This window comes from Momordica charantia (genome assembly GCF_013281855.1).
Source record: "Momordica charantia cultivar OHB3-1 chromosome 7 unlocalized genomic scaffold, Mcharantia_2.0 BLBB01000007.1, whole genome shotgun sequence".
Lineage (NCBI taxonomy): Eukaryota > Viridiplantae > Streptophyta > Magnoliopsida > Cucurbitales > Cucurbitaceae > Momordica > Momordica charantia.
This window is the reverse complement of record NW_028275165.1, coordinates 10,119,994-10,135,825: the sequence shown is the minus strand read 5'-3', so window position 1 is coordinate 10,135,825 and position 15,832 is coordinate 10,119,994. Positions and strand designations below refer to the sequence as shown.

The window sequence follows — 15,832 nt, the reverse complement described above, 5'->3', positions numbered from 1 at the left end:
CTGAGACTCAAACTCTATGTAAGAGACATAAATATGGATCAAGTTTGAGTTAACAGTCTAAATGGTCTATAGTATAGGAATAAGGTTGGGCGCCTTATTCTGGGGACACTATGGATGCGGCCCACTTTGTAGCTAGTACAAACGATGTGATCCTAATTCGTTCATGTGAAGACATGCGAGTGGGGGTGTCCCGTGCAAAGAGTTTGCATAAGACCGGACCATGAGATAGTCACTTTTACTTTATAACACCGTTTACTGATTGAAACTGACTATCTCAACTTTGATGGCCTAGGTAACTCGATCTTAATCCTGAGCTAACTATGAACTTCTGTCTACTCGGGATTATCCTTAGATCTGCATGAGTGAGAGCAGCTCAACAGCGCTGGCTCAATAAGCCTCCCATTTCAGGGGTAAGACCCAGTAGATAGCTAGGGACATAGGGTGCAAGAAGGAATTCACTTTTACCCAATTTTGGGATAGTAGAGAGGTTGTTCTCTTAAGGGCTGAATTCAGGTCTTGAACAATTGGCGCCACTCTCAACAAAAGGTTTGAGAGGATTTTTTGATTTGATAGTTGGACTACAAATCATTGTTCATCAGAGGATTAGTGGGACTTAAGGAACAAGAGGTAATTACAGGGGTAAAGCGGTATTTTGACCCAGCTGTAATTACGAACAACCTGTGAAGGGTCGACTTACCGATCATGGTTATATCAAATGGACATAATATATCTACAGTGAGGAGAGTGCAGCTACGGGCTTTAGTGGAGTGACCGCGTAGTTAACGATTGTTGGTTAACTAGGTTAAAGAGTTTAACCGGTTAATCTCGGATCGTTGGAGCTCATGATCTGTAGGTCCATAAGGTCCCCTGGCTAGCTCATATAGGAATAAACTTGGAATAATTTGAAGGAATAATTCAAATCGTACGAATTAGGTTAATCATATGAGATATGATTAAGTAATTGATATATGATATCAATTTGAGAAATTTGGAAAAAATATTTAAATAGGATTTAAATATTAAAATTATAAATGCGGATTCATAATCGGAGGCATGGATTTCATCAAACATCGGATTTTGGAAAAAGTCAAATAGTTGACTTTGACCAGAGAAAGTCAAAGGTTGACTAAAGTAGATTAAAATAATGTTTTTAACCAAGTTGGTGGAAAATTCCACTGACTTGTTGAGTGGAACATTTAAATAATCTCAAAAATCCACTTTTTGACACTTAGCCATGCATGCATAAGTGGAATGTGTGTTGTAAGTTTTTTGTGAACTTAAACATGCATTTTGACACTTAGCCATGCCATGCATGAGTGAAATGTATGTTGTAAGCTTTTGGTGAACTTAGACATGCATTTTGACACTTAGCCATGCCATGCATGAGTGGAATGTGTGTTGTAAGCTTTTGGTGAACTTAGACATGCATTTTGACACTTAGTAATGCCATGCATGAGTGGAATATGTGTTGTAAGCTTTTGGTGAACTTTGACATGCAAGAGTTGCATGTAATTTGCCTATTTAAGAAGGCTTTTGTTCAAACATCAAAATCTCTTGGAACCTTTGGCCATTTGATGTGTTTTCAAAAAGCTTACATAACTCCTTTTAGCTCCACTTTTCTCTAATTTTTTCCTTCTCTAAAAAGAGTCCCACCACTCTATTCCAAGCCTTGAGAATAGCTAGGAAGATCTCTTGGTGGTCCTTCATTGGAGCTATTTGAAGATTTTTGAAAAGCTACAAAGGTTTGTATTTTTCTCTACTTATCTCTAAGCATCATAATGTATGATCATGCATGTTTAATCCTAGGTTGTATTATGTATCTAGATTGTTATTTCGATTCTTGCTCACTTCCGCTGCGCATGAATGTATTTTTTCCATCAAATTTTTGGTTTAGGACTCATTAAAACTCGAAGAAACCAAAGGTATTTCACTTTTGGATCAAATCACAGCGTCAAATTCCGCGGACGAAAACTTTTGGTTTAAAACTCATAAAACTCGAGGAACCCAAACCTGGTTCACATTTCCTTCAAATCATGGTGTCAAACTTCAGCAGACGAAAACTTTTCGTTTATGACTTGTTAAAACTCGAGGAAACCAAAGATGCTTTACTTTTGGATCAAATAATGGCGTCAAACTTCGGCGACTGAAAACTTTTGGTTTAGAGGATTAAAACTCGAGGAACCCATAGATGGTTCACTTTTCGTTCAAATCATGGCGTCAACTTCAGCGGACGAAAAGTTTTCATTTAGGACTCATTAAAACTCGAGGAAACCAAAGATGGTTCACTTTTGGATAAAATCATGGCGTCAAACTTCGGCGAACGTAAACTTTTGGTATGGGACTCATTATAACTGGAGGAAACCAAAGATGGTTCACTTTTTGTTCAAATCATGGCGTCAAACTTCAGCGGTCGAAAAGTTTTCGTTTAGGACTCAATAAAACTCGAGGAACCCAAAGATGTTTCACTTTTGGATCAAATCATGGCGTCAAACTTCGGCGGACGAAATTTTTTGGTTTAGGACTCATTAAAACTCGAGCAACCCAGAGATGGTTCACTTTTTATTCAAATCATGGCGTCAAACTTCAGCGGACGAAAAGTTTTCATTTAGGACTGATTAAAACTCGAGGAAACCAAAGATGGTTCACTTTTGGATCAAATCATGGCGTCAAACTTCGGCGAACGAAAAGTTTTGGTATGGGACTCATTAAAACTCGAAGAAACCAAAGGTGTTTCACTTTTGGATCAAATCACAGCGTCAAATTCAGCGGAGGAACCATTTGGTTTAGGACTCAATAAATCTCGAGAATCCCAAGGAGGGTTCACTTATGGTTCAAATCATGGCGTCAAAATTCAGTGGACATAAACTTTTGGTTTAGGACTCATTAAAACTCGAGCAACCCAAAGATGGTTCACTTTTGCTTCGACTCATGGCATCAAAGCTCAGCGGACAAAAACTTCTCGTTTAGGACTCATTAAAACTCAAGGAACCCAAAGCCGGTCCACTTTTGGATCAAATCATGGCGTCAAATTCAGCAGAAGAAAACTTTTTCTTTAGGACTCAATAAATCTCGAGGATCCCAAAGATGTTTCACTTATGCTTCAAATCATAGCGTCAAACTTCGGCGGACCAAAAGTTTTGGTTTAGGACTCATTAAAACTCGAGGAACCCAAAGATGGTTCACTTTTGGTTCAAATCATGGCGTCAAAATTCAGCAAACGAAAACTTTTGGTTTAGGACTCATTCAAACTCGAGGAACCTAAAGAAGGTTCACTTTTGGATCAAATAGTGGTGATATGAATCTCCAACATATTCAAATCAAATACAAGTCAACTCAAGCTTCATTCAAGACAAAAGCGTCAATTATGGATTTCAAGTTCATGCTACATTAAATGAGGCTTCATTTAATCCTTTAGGGTTACAAAACTCTTGGTTTGCTGATTTAATATTTATTTTCGAATTTATGGTGTATTTTTAAGTATTTTTAGTTTTAAGACTTTCCATTTACTTTTTAGGTTACATTTAGTTAATGGTTGTTTATGGCATTGATGGAGTTAAGTGTTCCAAACCTTCACATGCCCATATGTTACTTTTAAGGACTATTTTGAAGGCTATATAGAGCAATGTATGTCGGCTTTGTGAGGATAGAATATAGATTTGAAGATGTAATGAAATGAGCCTTTGAGCCTTTCTTTTAACCAAGAGCTAATGTACTTTGCAATCTAGTGATAGCTTGCATGTTTAGGATCATTCAAATGAGACTTGATCTATCTTGTTTGTGGAGTGATTCGGATCTCAAACAAGGAACATGTTTTCTTGCCTTGAGATATTTGATCATCAAGGTAATCTGATTTTTACTTTCCTTGGAATGATTCCTTAATCGGTTTCGGGGTTTTTGAGATTGAGTTCTATGGGTCTTGTTCGTTAGCAAGGTTCTTAGATCAACTCTCAAGGGTTTCTTAAGATTTTAGTAATGGTTCACTTTTGCTTCAAATCATGGCGTTAAATTTTAGCGGACGAAAACTTTTCCTTTAGGGCTCATTAAAACTCGAGGAAAGCAAAGATGGTCCACATTTGGTTTAAATCATGGTGTCAAAGTTCAGCGGACATAAACTTTTGTTTCAGGACTCATAAAAACTCTAGGAACCCAAAGATGGTTCACTTTTGGTTCAAATCATGGTGTCAAATTCAGCGGATGAAAACTTTAGGTTTAGGACTCTTTAAAAGTTGAGGATCCCAAACATGGTTCACGTTTGGTTCAAATCATGGCGTCAATATTCGGCGGACCAAAACTTTTAGTTTAGGAGTTATTAAAATCGAGGAACCCAAAGATGGTTCAATTTTCATTCATATCATGGCGTCAAAGTTCAGCCAACTAAAACTTTTTGTTTCGGACTCATTAAAACCGAGGAACTCAAAGATGGTTCATTTTTCGTTCAAATCATGGTGTCAAACTTCAGCAGACGAAAACTTTTGGTTTAGGACTCATTAAAACTCGAGGATCCCAAAGATGGTTCACTTTTGCTTCAGCTCATGGCGTCAAAGTTCAGCGGACCAAAACTTTTCGTTTAGGACACATCAAAACTCAAGGAACCCAAAGATGGTTCAATTTTCGTTCAAATCATGTCGTCAAACTTCGGCGGACCAAAAGTTTCGGTTTAGAACTCATTAAAACTCGAGGAACCCAAAGATGGTTCACTTTTGGTTCAAATCATGGCGACAAACTTCGGCGGACCAAAACTTTTGGTTTAGGACTCATTAAAACTCGAGGAACCCAAAGATGGTTCACTTTTGCTTCAGCTCATGGAGTCAAAGTTCAACGGACCAAAACTTTTCGTTTAGGACTCATTAAAACTCGAGGAACCAAAAGATGTTTCAATTTTCGTTCAAATCATGTCGTCAAAGTTTAGCGGACAAAATCTTTTCGTTTAGGACTCATTACAAGTCGAGGAACCAGAATATGGTTCACTTTTGCTTTAAATCATGGCGTTAAAGTTCAACGGACGAAAACTTGCCGTTTAGGACTCATTAAAACTCGACGAACCCAAAGATGGCTCAGTTTTCGTTCAAATCATGGCGTCAAAGTTCAGCAGGCGAAAACGTTTCCTTTAAGACTCGTTAAAACTCTAGGAACCCAAAGATGGTTCAGTTTTCGTTCAAATCATAGCGTCAAACTTCGTCGGACGAAAACTTTTCATCTAGGACTCATTAAAACTCGAGGAACCCAAAGATGGTTCACTTTTCATTCAAATCATGGCGTCAAATTTCAGCGAATGAAAACTTTTCATTTACGACTCATTAAAGCTCGAGGAACTCAAATATGGTTTACTTTTATTTCAAATAATGGCGTCAAACTTCGGCGGACCAAAACTTTTGGTTGAGGACTCATTAAAACTCGAGGAACACAAAGGTTGTTCACTTTTGGTTCAAATCATGGCGTCAAAGTTCAGCGAACAACAACTTTTCATCTAGGACTCGTCTTATCCCAAAGATGGTTCACTTTTGGTTCAAACCATGGCGTAAAACTTCAGCGGATGAAAACTTTTGGTTTATGACTCATTAAAACTGGAGGAACCCAAAGATCCTTCACTTTTGGTTCAAATCATGTCATCAAACTTCCACGGACCAAAACTTTTGATTTAGGACTCATTAAATCTAGAGGAACCCAAAGATGCTTCACTTGGGGTTCAAATCATGGCGTTAAACTTCCACTGACGATAACTTTTGGTTTAGGACTCATTAAACCTTGAGGAACCCAAAGACGGTTAAGTTTGGGTTCAAATTATGGTGTCAAACTTCCACGGACGAAAACTTCTGGTTTACGACTCATTAAAACTCGAGGAACTTAAAGATGGTCACTTTTGGTTCAAATCATGGGATCAAACTTCAGCGGACAAAAAGTTTTGGTTTAGGACTCATTAAATCTAGAGGCACCCAAAGATTTTTCACTTTTGGTTCAAATCATGGCGTTAAACTTCCATGGACGAAAACTTTTGGTATAGGACTCATTAAAACTCGAGGAACCCAAATATGGTTCACTTTTGGTTCAAATCATGGCGTCAAACTTCGGCGGACCAAAACTTTTGGTTTAAGACTCATTAAAACTCGAGGAACCCAAAGATGGTTCGCTTTTGGTTCAAATCGTGGCGTCAAACTTCGGCGAACGAAAACATTTGCTGATATGAACCAAAGTGTCTTAGTGCTCAAGGATTTAAAGGAAGATGTTGGAGAATCCTCTATCCAAGTTGACAATAAATCGGAGTTGCATTAAATGCACTCTAGTTTCATTTATGGCAAACTCAAGTTGCATTCATGGAAGTCAAAGTTGAACTCAAGTTGCATTCAATGAATTTAAGAACATCTAAAACTTCATTTATTGAAAGTCATCTATCAATTAATGGAACTACACTTCAAACTACTACAAGTGAAGCTTCATTAACAATTGGGAGGTTAAGACTTTGAAGGGTGACCTAAACCTCTTTTTGTTATATTTTCAGTTTTAAACATTTCATTTATGTGTTTTAAGTTACATTTTAGCTAGTGGGTGTTATGGACATCATGTAATTGGGAGTTACAACCTTTCAAATGCCATTAGGTTACTTTTAGGGTTGTTTTGGAGGCTATAAATACCCTAGCTTGTTCCCATTGAAATAGAGATTTTTTTATTGAATGAAAGTTGCTATTTTGCTTCAAAAGCCTAGAGCTTGTTTTTCTTTGCAATTCTTGGGTTTTAGATTTGCATGCTTGAATCATTCAAGTAGCCTTGATCAAGCTATCTTGTGGAATGGTTCGAATCTTGAGTTTAGAAACAAGTTTTCTCTAATCTTCATATGGATCATCAAGGTAAATCCATGGCGTCAAACTTCAGGTGGACCAAAACTTTTGGTATAGGACTCATTAAAACTCGAGGAACCCAAAGATGGTTCACTTTTGGTTCAATCCATGGCGTCAAACTTCAGTGGACGAAAACTTTTTATTTAGGACTCATTAGACTTCGAGGAACACAAAGATGGTTCACTTTCGGTTCAATTAATGGCGTCAAACTTCGGCGGAACAAAACTTCTGGTTTAGGATTCATTAAAATTCGAGGAACCCAAAGATGCTTCACTTTTTGTTCTAATCATGGCGTCAAACTTCGACGGGCGAAAACGTCTCATGATAAGAAAACAATAGCCAATTGGATCTAAGAACCCTTATGGTTATGCAAACCCCTAGATCACAAGTGCTAAAACCCGCAAATCAAGATGATGTCAACCCAAGGAAGAAGTTAGAACGGATTTACCTTGATGATCAATATCAAGAGTAGAGAAAACTTGTTTCTAAACTCAAGATTCGAACCACTCCACAAGATAGCTTGATCAAGGCTACTTGAATGATTCTAGCATGCAATTCTAAAACACAAGAAATGCAAAGGAAAAGCTCATGGCTCAATAAGCTTAAATTTCATTATCTCAAAACTCAAATCTCAAATCTCAAATCTGTTTTTCCAAGGGAACAAGCTAGGCTATTTATAGCCTCCAAAACAACCCTTCAAGTAACCTAAAAGAATTGTAAAGGTTGTAACTCCCTACTACATCAATACCATAACCACCACTAACACAAATAAAACTTAAAACACATAAATGAAATGTTTAAAACTGAAAATACAATTAAACATGCTTTAAATCCGAGAATGAAACTCCTCCACCATAAAACCAAGAGTTTGTAACCCTTCAAGAGTGAATGAACTGGAGTTTGAACTACTTTCAAGTACTTTGAAGTCTTGTTCATTTAATGCATCTTGAGTTCAACTTAGACTTCCATTAATGCAACTTGAGTTTGTAGTAAATGAAGTTGGACTTGTTCTTGACTTCATTCAATGCCACTTGAGGTTGCCATAAATGACACTAGAGTGCATTTAATGCAACTCCAATTTGTTGTCAACTTGGACATAGGATTCTCCAACAACTTCCTTTAACTCTTTGAAGACTAAGACACTTTGGTTCATATCATCTCATCTAAGACACATTTAAACTCGAGGAACCCAAAGATGGTTTACTTTTGGTTCAAATCATGGCTTCAAATTTCCCCGGACCAAAACTTTTGGTTTAGAACTCATTAAAACTGGAGGAACCCAAAGATGGTTCACTTTTGGTTCAAATCATCGCGTCAAACTTCCACGGACCAAAACTTTTGGTTTAGGACTCATTAAAACTCGAGCAACCCAAAGATGGTTCGCTTTTGGTTCAAATCATCGCGTCAAACTTGCATGGACGAAAAATTCTGGTTTAGGACTCATTAACAGTCGAGGAAAGCAAATATGGTTCACTTTTGGTTCAAACCATGGCATCAAACTTCCACGGACCAGAACTTTTGGTTTAAGACTCATTAAAACTTGAGAAACCCAAAGATTGTTCACTTTTGGTTCAAATCACTGCGTCAAACTTCCACGTTCCAAAATTTTTGGTTTAGGACTCAATAAAACTCGAGGAACCCAAAGATGGTTCACTTTTGATCCAAATCATCGCGTCAAACTTCCACAGACCAAAACTTTTGGTTTAGGACTCATTAAAACTCGAGTAACCCAAATATGGTTCACTTTTGGTTCAACATATGGCGGCAAAGTTCGACGGACCAAAACTTTTGGTTTACGACTCATTAAAACTCGAGGAACCCAAAGATGTTTCGTTTTTTGTTCAAATTTGCGTCAAACTTCCACAGAAGAAAACTTCTGGTTTAGGACTCATTAACATTCGAGGACCCCAAATATGGTTCAGTTTTGGTTCAAATCATGGCATCAAAGTTTGACGGAACAGAACTTTTGGTTTAAGACTCATTAAAACTCGAGGAACCCAAAGATTGTTCACTTTTGGTTCAAATCATGGCATCAAACTTCCATGGACCAAAACTTTTGGTTTAGGACTCATTAAAACTCGAGGAACCCAAAGATGGTTCACTTTTGGTTCAAATCATGGCTTAAAACTTCCACGGACGAAAATATTTGGTTTATGACTCATTAAAACTCGAGGAACCCAAAGATGGTTCACTTTTGGTTCAAATCATGGCGTCAAACTTTGGCGGACCAAAACTTTTGGTTTAGGAGTCATTAATACTGCAATAACCCAAAGATGGTTCACTTTTGGTTCAAATCATGGCATCAAACTTCCACTGACGATAACTTTTGGTTTAGGACTCATTAAACCTCGAGGAACCCAAAGACGATTAAGTTTGGTTTCAAATTATGGTGTCAAACTTCCACGGACGAAAACTTCTGGTTTAGGACTCATTAAAACTCGAGGAACTTAAAGATGGTCACTTTTGGTTCAAATCATGGGATCAAACTTCGGCGGACAAAAAGTTTTGGTTTAGGACTCATTAAACTTCGAGGAACACAAAGATGGTTCACTTTTGGTTCAATTAATGGCGCCAAACTTCGGTGGAACAAAACTTTTGGTTTAGGATTCATTAAAATTCGAGGAACCCAAAGATGCTTCACTTTTTGTTCTAATCATGGCGTCAAACTTCGACGGGCGAAAACGTCTCATGATAAGAAAACAATAGCCAATTGGATCTAAGAACCCTTATGGTTATGCAAACCCCTAGATCACAAGTGCTAAAACCCGCAAATCAAGATGATGTCAACCCAAGGAAGAAGTTAGAACGGATTTACCTTGATGATCAATATCAAGAGTAGAGAAAACTTGTTTCTAAACTCAAGATTCGAACCACTCCACAAGATAGCTTGATCAAGGCTACTTGAATGATTCTAGCATGCAATTCTAAAACACAAGAAATGCAAAGGAAAAGCTCATGGCTCAATAAGCTTAAATTTCATTATCTCAAAACTCAAATCTCAAATCTCAAATCTGTTTTTCCAAGGGAACAAGCTAGGCTATTTATAGCCTCCAAAACAACCCTTCAAGTAACCTAAAAGAATTGTAAAGGTTGTAACTCCCTACTACATCAATACCATAACCACCACTAACACAAATAAAACTTAAAACACATAAATGAAATGTTTAAAACTGAAAATACAATTAAACATGCTTTAAATTCGAGAATGAAACTCCTCCACCATAAAACCAAGAGTTTGTAACCCTTCAAGAGTGAATGAACTGGAGTTTGAACTACTTTCAAGTACTTTGAAGTCTTGTTCATTAAATGCATCTTGAGTTCAACTTAGACTTCCATTAATGCAACTTGAGTTTGTAGTAAATGAAGTTGGACTTGTTCTTGACTTCATTCAATGCCACTTGAGGTTGCCATAAATGACACTAGAGTGCATTTAATGCAACTCCAATTTGTTGTCAACTTGGACATAGGATTCTCCAACAACTTCCTTTAACTCTTTGAAGACTAAGACACTTTGGTTCATATCATCTCATCTAAGACACATTTAAACTCGAGGAACCCAAAGATGGTTTACTTTTGGTTCAAATCATGCCTTCAAACTTCCATGGACCAAAACTTTTGGTTTAGGACTCATTAAAACTCGAGGAACCCAAAGATGGTTCACTTTTGGTTCAAATCATGGCGTCAAACATTGGCGGACCAAAACTTTTGGTTTAGGAGTCATTAATACTGCAGTAACTCAAAGATGGTTCACTTTTGGTTCAAATCATGGCGTCAAACTTCAAGGGACGATAATTTTTGGTTTAGTATTCATTAAAACTCAAGGAACCCAAAGATGATTCACTTTTGCTTCAACATATGGTTCATTTTTGGTTCAAATCCTGGCGTCAAAGTTCGGCGCACAAAAACTTTTGGTTTTGGACTCATTAAAACTTGAGGAACCCAAAGATGGTTCACTTTTGGTTCAAATCATGGTGTTAAACTTCCATGGACGAAAACTTTTGGTATAGGACTCATTAAAACTCGAGGAACCCAAAGATGGTTCGCTTTTGGTTCAAATCATGGCGTTAAACTTCCATGGACGAAAACTTTTGATATAGGGCTCATTAAAACTCGAGGTACCCAAAGATGGTTCGCTTTTGTTTCAAATCATCGCGTCAAACTTCCACGGATGAAAACTTCTGGTTTTGGACTCATTAACACACGAGGAACGCAAATATGGTTCACTTTTGGTTCAAATCATGGCGTCAAACTTCGACGGACCAGAAGTTTTTGTTTAAGACTCATTAAAACTCAAGGAACCCAAAGATGGTTCGCATTTGGTTCAAATCATGGCGTCAAACTTCGACGGACGAAAACTTCTGGTTTAGCACTCATTAACACTCGAGGAACCCAAATATCGTTCACTTTTGGTTCAAATCATGGCTTCAAACTTCGACGGACCAGAACTTTTGGTTTAAGACTCATTAAAACTCGAGGAACCCAAACATTGTTCACTTTTGGTTCAAATCATTGCATCAAACTTCCACGTACAAAAATTTTTGGTTTAGGACTCATTAAAACTCGAGGAACCCAAAGATGGTTCGCTTTTGGTTCAAATCATGGCGTCAAACTTCCACGGATGAAAACTTCTTGTTTAGGACTCATTAACACTCGAGGACCCCAAATATGGTTCATTTTTGGTTCAAATCATGGTGTCAAACTTCGACGGACCAAAACTTTTGGTTTACGACTCATTAAAACTCGAGGAACCCAAATATTGTTCACTTCTGGTTCAAATCATGGCATCAAACTTCCACGGATCAAAACTTTTGGTTCAGGACTCATTAAAACTCGAGGAACCCAAAGATGGCTCACTTTGGGTTCAAATCATTGCGTCAAACTACCACGGACCAAAACTTTTGGTTTAGGACTCAATAGAACTCGAGTAACCAAAATATGGTTCACTTTTGGTTCAAATCATCGCGTCAAACTTGCACGGACGAAAACTTCTGGTTTAGGACTCATTAACACTCGACAAAAGCAAATATGGTTTACTTTTGTTTTAAATCATGGTGATACGAATCCATTTGTGACCAATTACATATATCAAAGGAGCAATTATTACAAGAAAGGCAAGGAAGATTCAAGAGGCTTTCACACTGCACCTTCAAAAGCTTGTTAATGCACAAGAACCAACAAAGAGTTTTGAGCCCGAATTTATTCATAATGTTACTTCAATGAGTCAAGAAGAGAATGGAGCAAAGATGACACGGGGAAAGTTGTCTATTTTGAGAGATGGCACGGAGGACAAAAAAAGTGTGCAGATTCGTGAACAGGTGCCTTTGCAGATTGCACCTCTTTGGAGTTTGTGAAGTCAAAAGTTGTCAAACCATATCCAAATGTGAAGCGCCTCCTACAGCACATAGATAAGACCATTTGAAGCATGACTACGTTTTCTGATCCGCATTTAAGTGTCTAGAATGATGTGCAATCAAGTTTTAATTTGCATGTCTTATTTTCTACAATTTGCATTAAGTAGTATTTTGAAAAACTTTTGGTGTTCTTATGTTGAACGACCATTTGGCCTATTTAAAGGCTTGTAATGCTCTTGTTATGGATAACTTAAGATTAAAACATATTGAAATTCAACAACTTTTGTTCCTTAACACTTTTGGTGTTGCTTCTTTCAAATCTTGCTTTAGGTTTGATGTTAAACCGATTCATTGGATTAGTCTCGATCAAGCTAATTCTGGAGTGAGTCGTCTTAGAATCTAGGAGTGACCATCGTAGATTCTAAGTCTGATCTAAGAGTGATTCATTTTCTAACCTTACTCTTGGTTGGAATCATTCCGTAAGTTAGTCGTTTTTGTGAATGTTTGCAAGGATCCTAGAAGGACCTCTAGCTTTGTAAACACGAGCAACCTTGGCGCTTATCATTTGGTATCAGAGCATTGGTCGACATCCTTTGGCCGGCTCTAGAGGTGAAATATCTTTACTTTGTCTAATTTTATATTCTGTCATTTTTTCTTTTTTCGAAAGTAGTTCTTACAAAGTGTAACAAGACATACTACAACTTGCCTTGAAATTCTTGTATTTTTGCTCTCGGATTATTAGCAAAAAAAAAAAAAAAAAATAGAAGCAAAAAGAGGAAAAAAAACAGAAGCAAAAGAAACAAAAATCAGTAGCAAAAGAAAGAAAACAGTAGCAATGAAAAGTTCTTTTCATTATGTTGTGTTTTGTTTAAATTATCAAGTTTTTTATCCTAAGATTGAGTTGCTGTAGTCTTCGTTTGTGAGAGTTTGATCATTGAATTAGTTATATCAAGCTTTAAGCAAGATTGCACCAAAATTTAAGCCAACCCTTACATCTTTGACCTAGTACCAAAAGCCTACCCTCGAGTGATAAACACGAGTGTCCTTGAGTGAAATCCTAGTGAGAGGAGTGGAAAGGTCCTTATTTTGTTATTTTATTTTTCTAACAAAATGTCACAGGGAGTACCGCAAGATCCTACTATGGCCATTCTTCAATCAATTCAAGGTATGGTGGAAATGATGAGGGAAGATAGGCAGGAAAGAAGGGTGCAACAACGAAGAGAAGAACGAGTCTTACAGGAAGATGAAGGTATGTTTGACTTCGATGTCCAAGAAAGACAAGTTGGAGGAAGAGGAAGGAATAACTTTGCCAACATTATGCAACCGAGGAGATTGGAAAGAGTTCATGAAAATAGAGATGGCAGAGTTAAACTCAAAATTCCAGCGTTTCGTGGAACAGCGGACCCCGAGGCTTACTTACAATGGGAAAGGAAGATAGAGCACGTGTTTGATGGCTATACATATAGTGAGAATAAGAAGATGAGACTTGTCATTGCCGAATTCATTAATCATGCTAATGCATGGTATCAACATCTCAAATCCGAGAAAAGAAGGAAAGAGGAGTTTCCAATAGAAACTTGGGAAGAACTCAAAGAAGCCATGAGAAAGAGGTATGCTCCCAAACAATATAAAAATGATTTGAAAACTAAACTGCATGCTTTGAGGCAGGGAACAAAAAGTGTTGATGAGTATTATCAAGAGATGGTGATTTTAATGGAAAAAGCACACATTCGAGAAGAAGAGGAAGAAACCATGTCTAGATTCCTTGGAGGTTTGAATCTGGAAATTGTTCATCATATTGATAGAAATCCACCACCTTACTTGGAAGATATGTATCACCATGCTATCAAAATTGAAGATCAATTGAGGAAAGAAGAGGAGCATTCCAAATGGAATGAATTCATGCAACCAAAAGGGAAGTTTGGTGCTGTCAAAAGAGTGAAGGCCGAGAGCTCCAATGCCAAAAACAATGAAGTTCCAAAGGAGGTAAGGGAGAAGACTAATTCTCTTACATGTTGGAAGTGCAAAGGGTTTGGACACATGAGCAAAGAATGTGTCAATAAAGAAGTCATGGTGATAAGAAATGGTGTTGTTCATTCAAATGATGCTTGTGAGAAATATGATGCAAAATTTGAGGAAGATTCTAAAGCACATGTTGATGAATTTATTGAACAAGATCGCAAAGATTCTGATTTTGATAAAAGTGAGTTCAAAGAAAAGAGAGAAAGAGAAGAGTTAAGAGAAAGGAATTCAAAGGAGAAAGAAGAGGAAAATAGCAAGATCCAATCCATTTGTCAATATAAGTCAAATCTTATAGCATTGTTGCATAAGGACCCTTACTATCAAGCTCACATATTTTATCCTAGTCTTTCTACTTTTCTAAGATTTTTGCAGGAAGTTCCAACTTTTCAATTCAAGCGTGATCGAATACAAGAAACAAAGGAAGCTATAAAGGAGCCAAGAAGAGTTATCCTATCATCTTCTCATGATCTTGAGATTGTCTTACAAGGTAAGTATAAAATATATCTTGATTTTAAAGATACTAACTTGCTTCCTTATTGTGTAGGTAACCATGGACATAAGAAACCTAAGGTGAAAGGCATTGTGGAAAACTACTTATCCAAGAATTTGTATAAAGAATTCCATGGTCGAGAAAGCAGAATGTTATGTTGGAGAATGCAAATGCAAAGTACCAAGTGGAGGAAAAATAAATCCGAGCACAATTTCAACAAACCAAGTGATTGGGTTTGGAAGCACTTTTGGAAGGAACGAAGAATTTGTCCAAGTCCAAACATAAGAAGATTAAGAAGGATGATATTACATGAAGACTTCAAGGAAGTCAAAAAGTGGTGTTAACTCAAAGAAGGCAAACAAGAAAGGGCCATAGAAATTTTCAAGAAGAAAGAAGTGACATGTCCAACGAAGAAAATCATAAATCTTCAAGCTCCAATATACAACTCACGAGGTAAGGAACAAGTTGTTAAGGCTTATCATTGGACTAACTTGATTCGTTTTGATGAAGGAAATGAAAACCTTGATTTGAGGACAAATCCTTTTAAAGAAAGGGGGGATGATACGAATCCATTTGTGACCAATTACATATATCAAAGGAGCAATTATTACAAGAAAGGCAAGGAAGATTCAAGAGGCTTTCACACTGCACCTTCAAAAGCTTGTTAATGCACAAGAACCAACAAAGAGTTTTGAGCCCGAATTTATTCATAATGTTACTTCAATGAGTCAAGAAGAGAATGGAGAAAAGATGGCACGGAAAAGTTGTCTATTTTGAGAGATGGCACGGAGGACAAAAAAAGTGTGCAGATTCGTGAACAGGTGCCTTTGCAGATTGCACCTCTTTGGAGTTTGTGAAGTCAAAAGTTGTCAAACCATATCCAAATGTGAAGCGCCTCCTACAGCACATAGATAAGACCATTTGAAGCATGACTACGTTTTCTGATCCGCATTTAAGTGTCTAGAATGATGTGCAATCAAGTTTTAATTTGCATGTCTTATTTTCTACAATTTGCATTAAGTAGTATTTTGAAAAACTTTTGGTGTTCTTATGTTGAACGACCATTTGGCCTATTTAAAGGCTTGTAATGCTCTTGTTATGGATAACTTAAGATTAAAACATATTGAAATTCAACA

At 37.2% G+C, this 15,832-nt stretch overlaps 1 protein-coding gene across 2 annotated transcripts; it reads left to right on the top strand.

Annotated features, from left to right (window-relative positions):
- The first annotated feature begins 1,457 nt into the window (after window positions 1-1,457).
- On the top strand, window positions 1,458-15,832 carry LOC148210314 (uncharacterized). Of its 2 annotated transcripts, XM_088126774.1 has the most exons (3): window positions 1,458-1,742; window positions 12,696-12,793; window positions 13,304-15,832. In XM_088126774.1, the coding sequence occupies exon 3, from the start codon at window positions 13,325-13,327 to the stop codon at window positions 15,038-15,040; it is 1,716 nt and encodes a 571-aa protein (XP_087982900.1). In that variant the 5' UTR covers window positions 1,458-1,742; window positions 12,696-12,793; window positions 13,304-13,324; the 3' UTR covers window positions 15,041-15,832. The 2 variants fall into 2 exon arrangements, with proteins under 2 accessions (XP_087982900.1, XP_087982899.1); XM_088126773.1 differs by having other exon boundaries at window positions 12,696-15,832.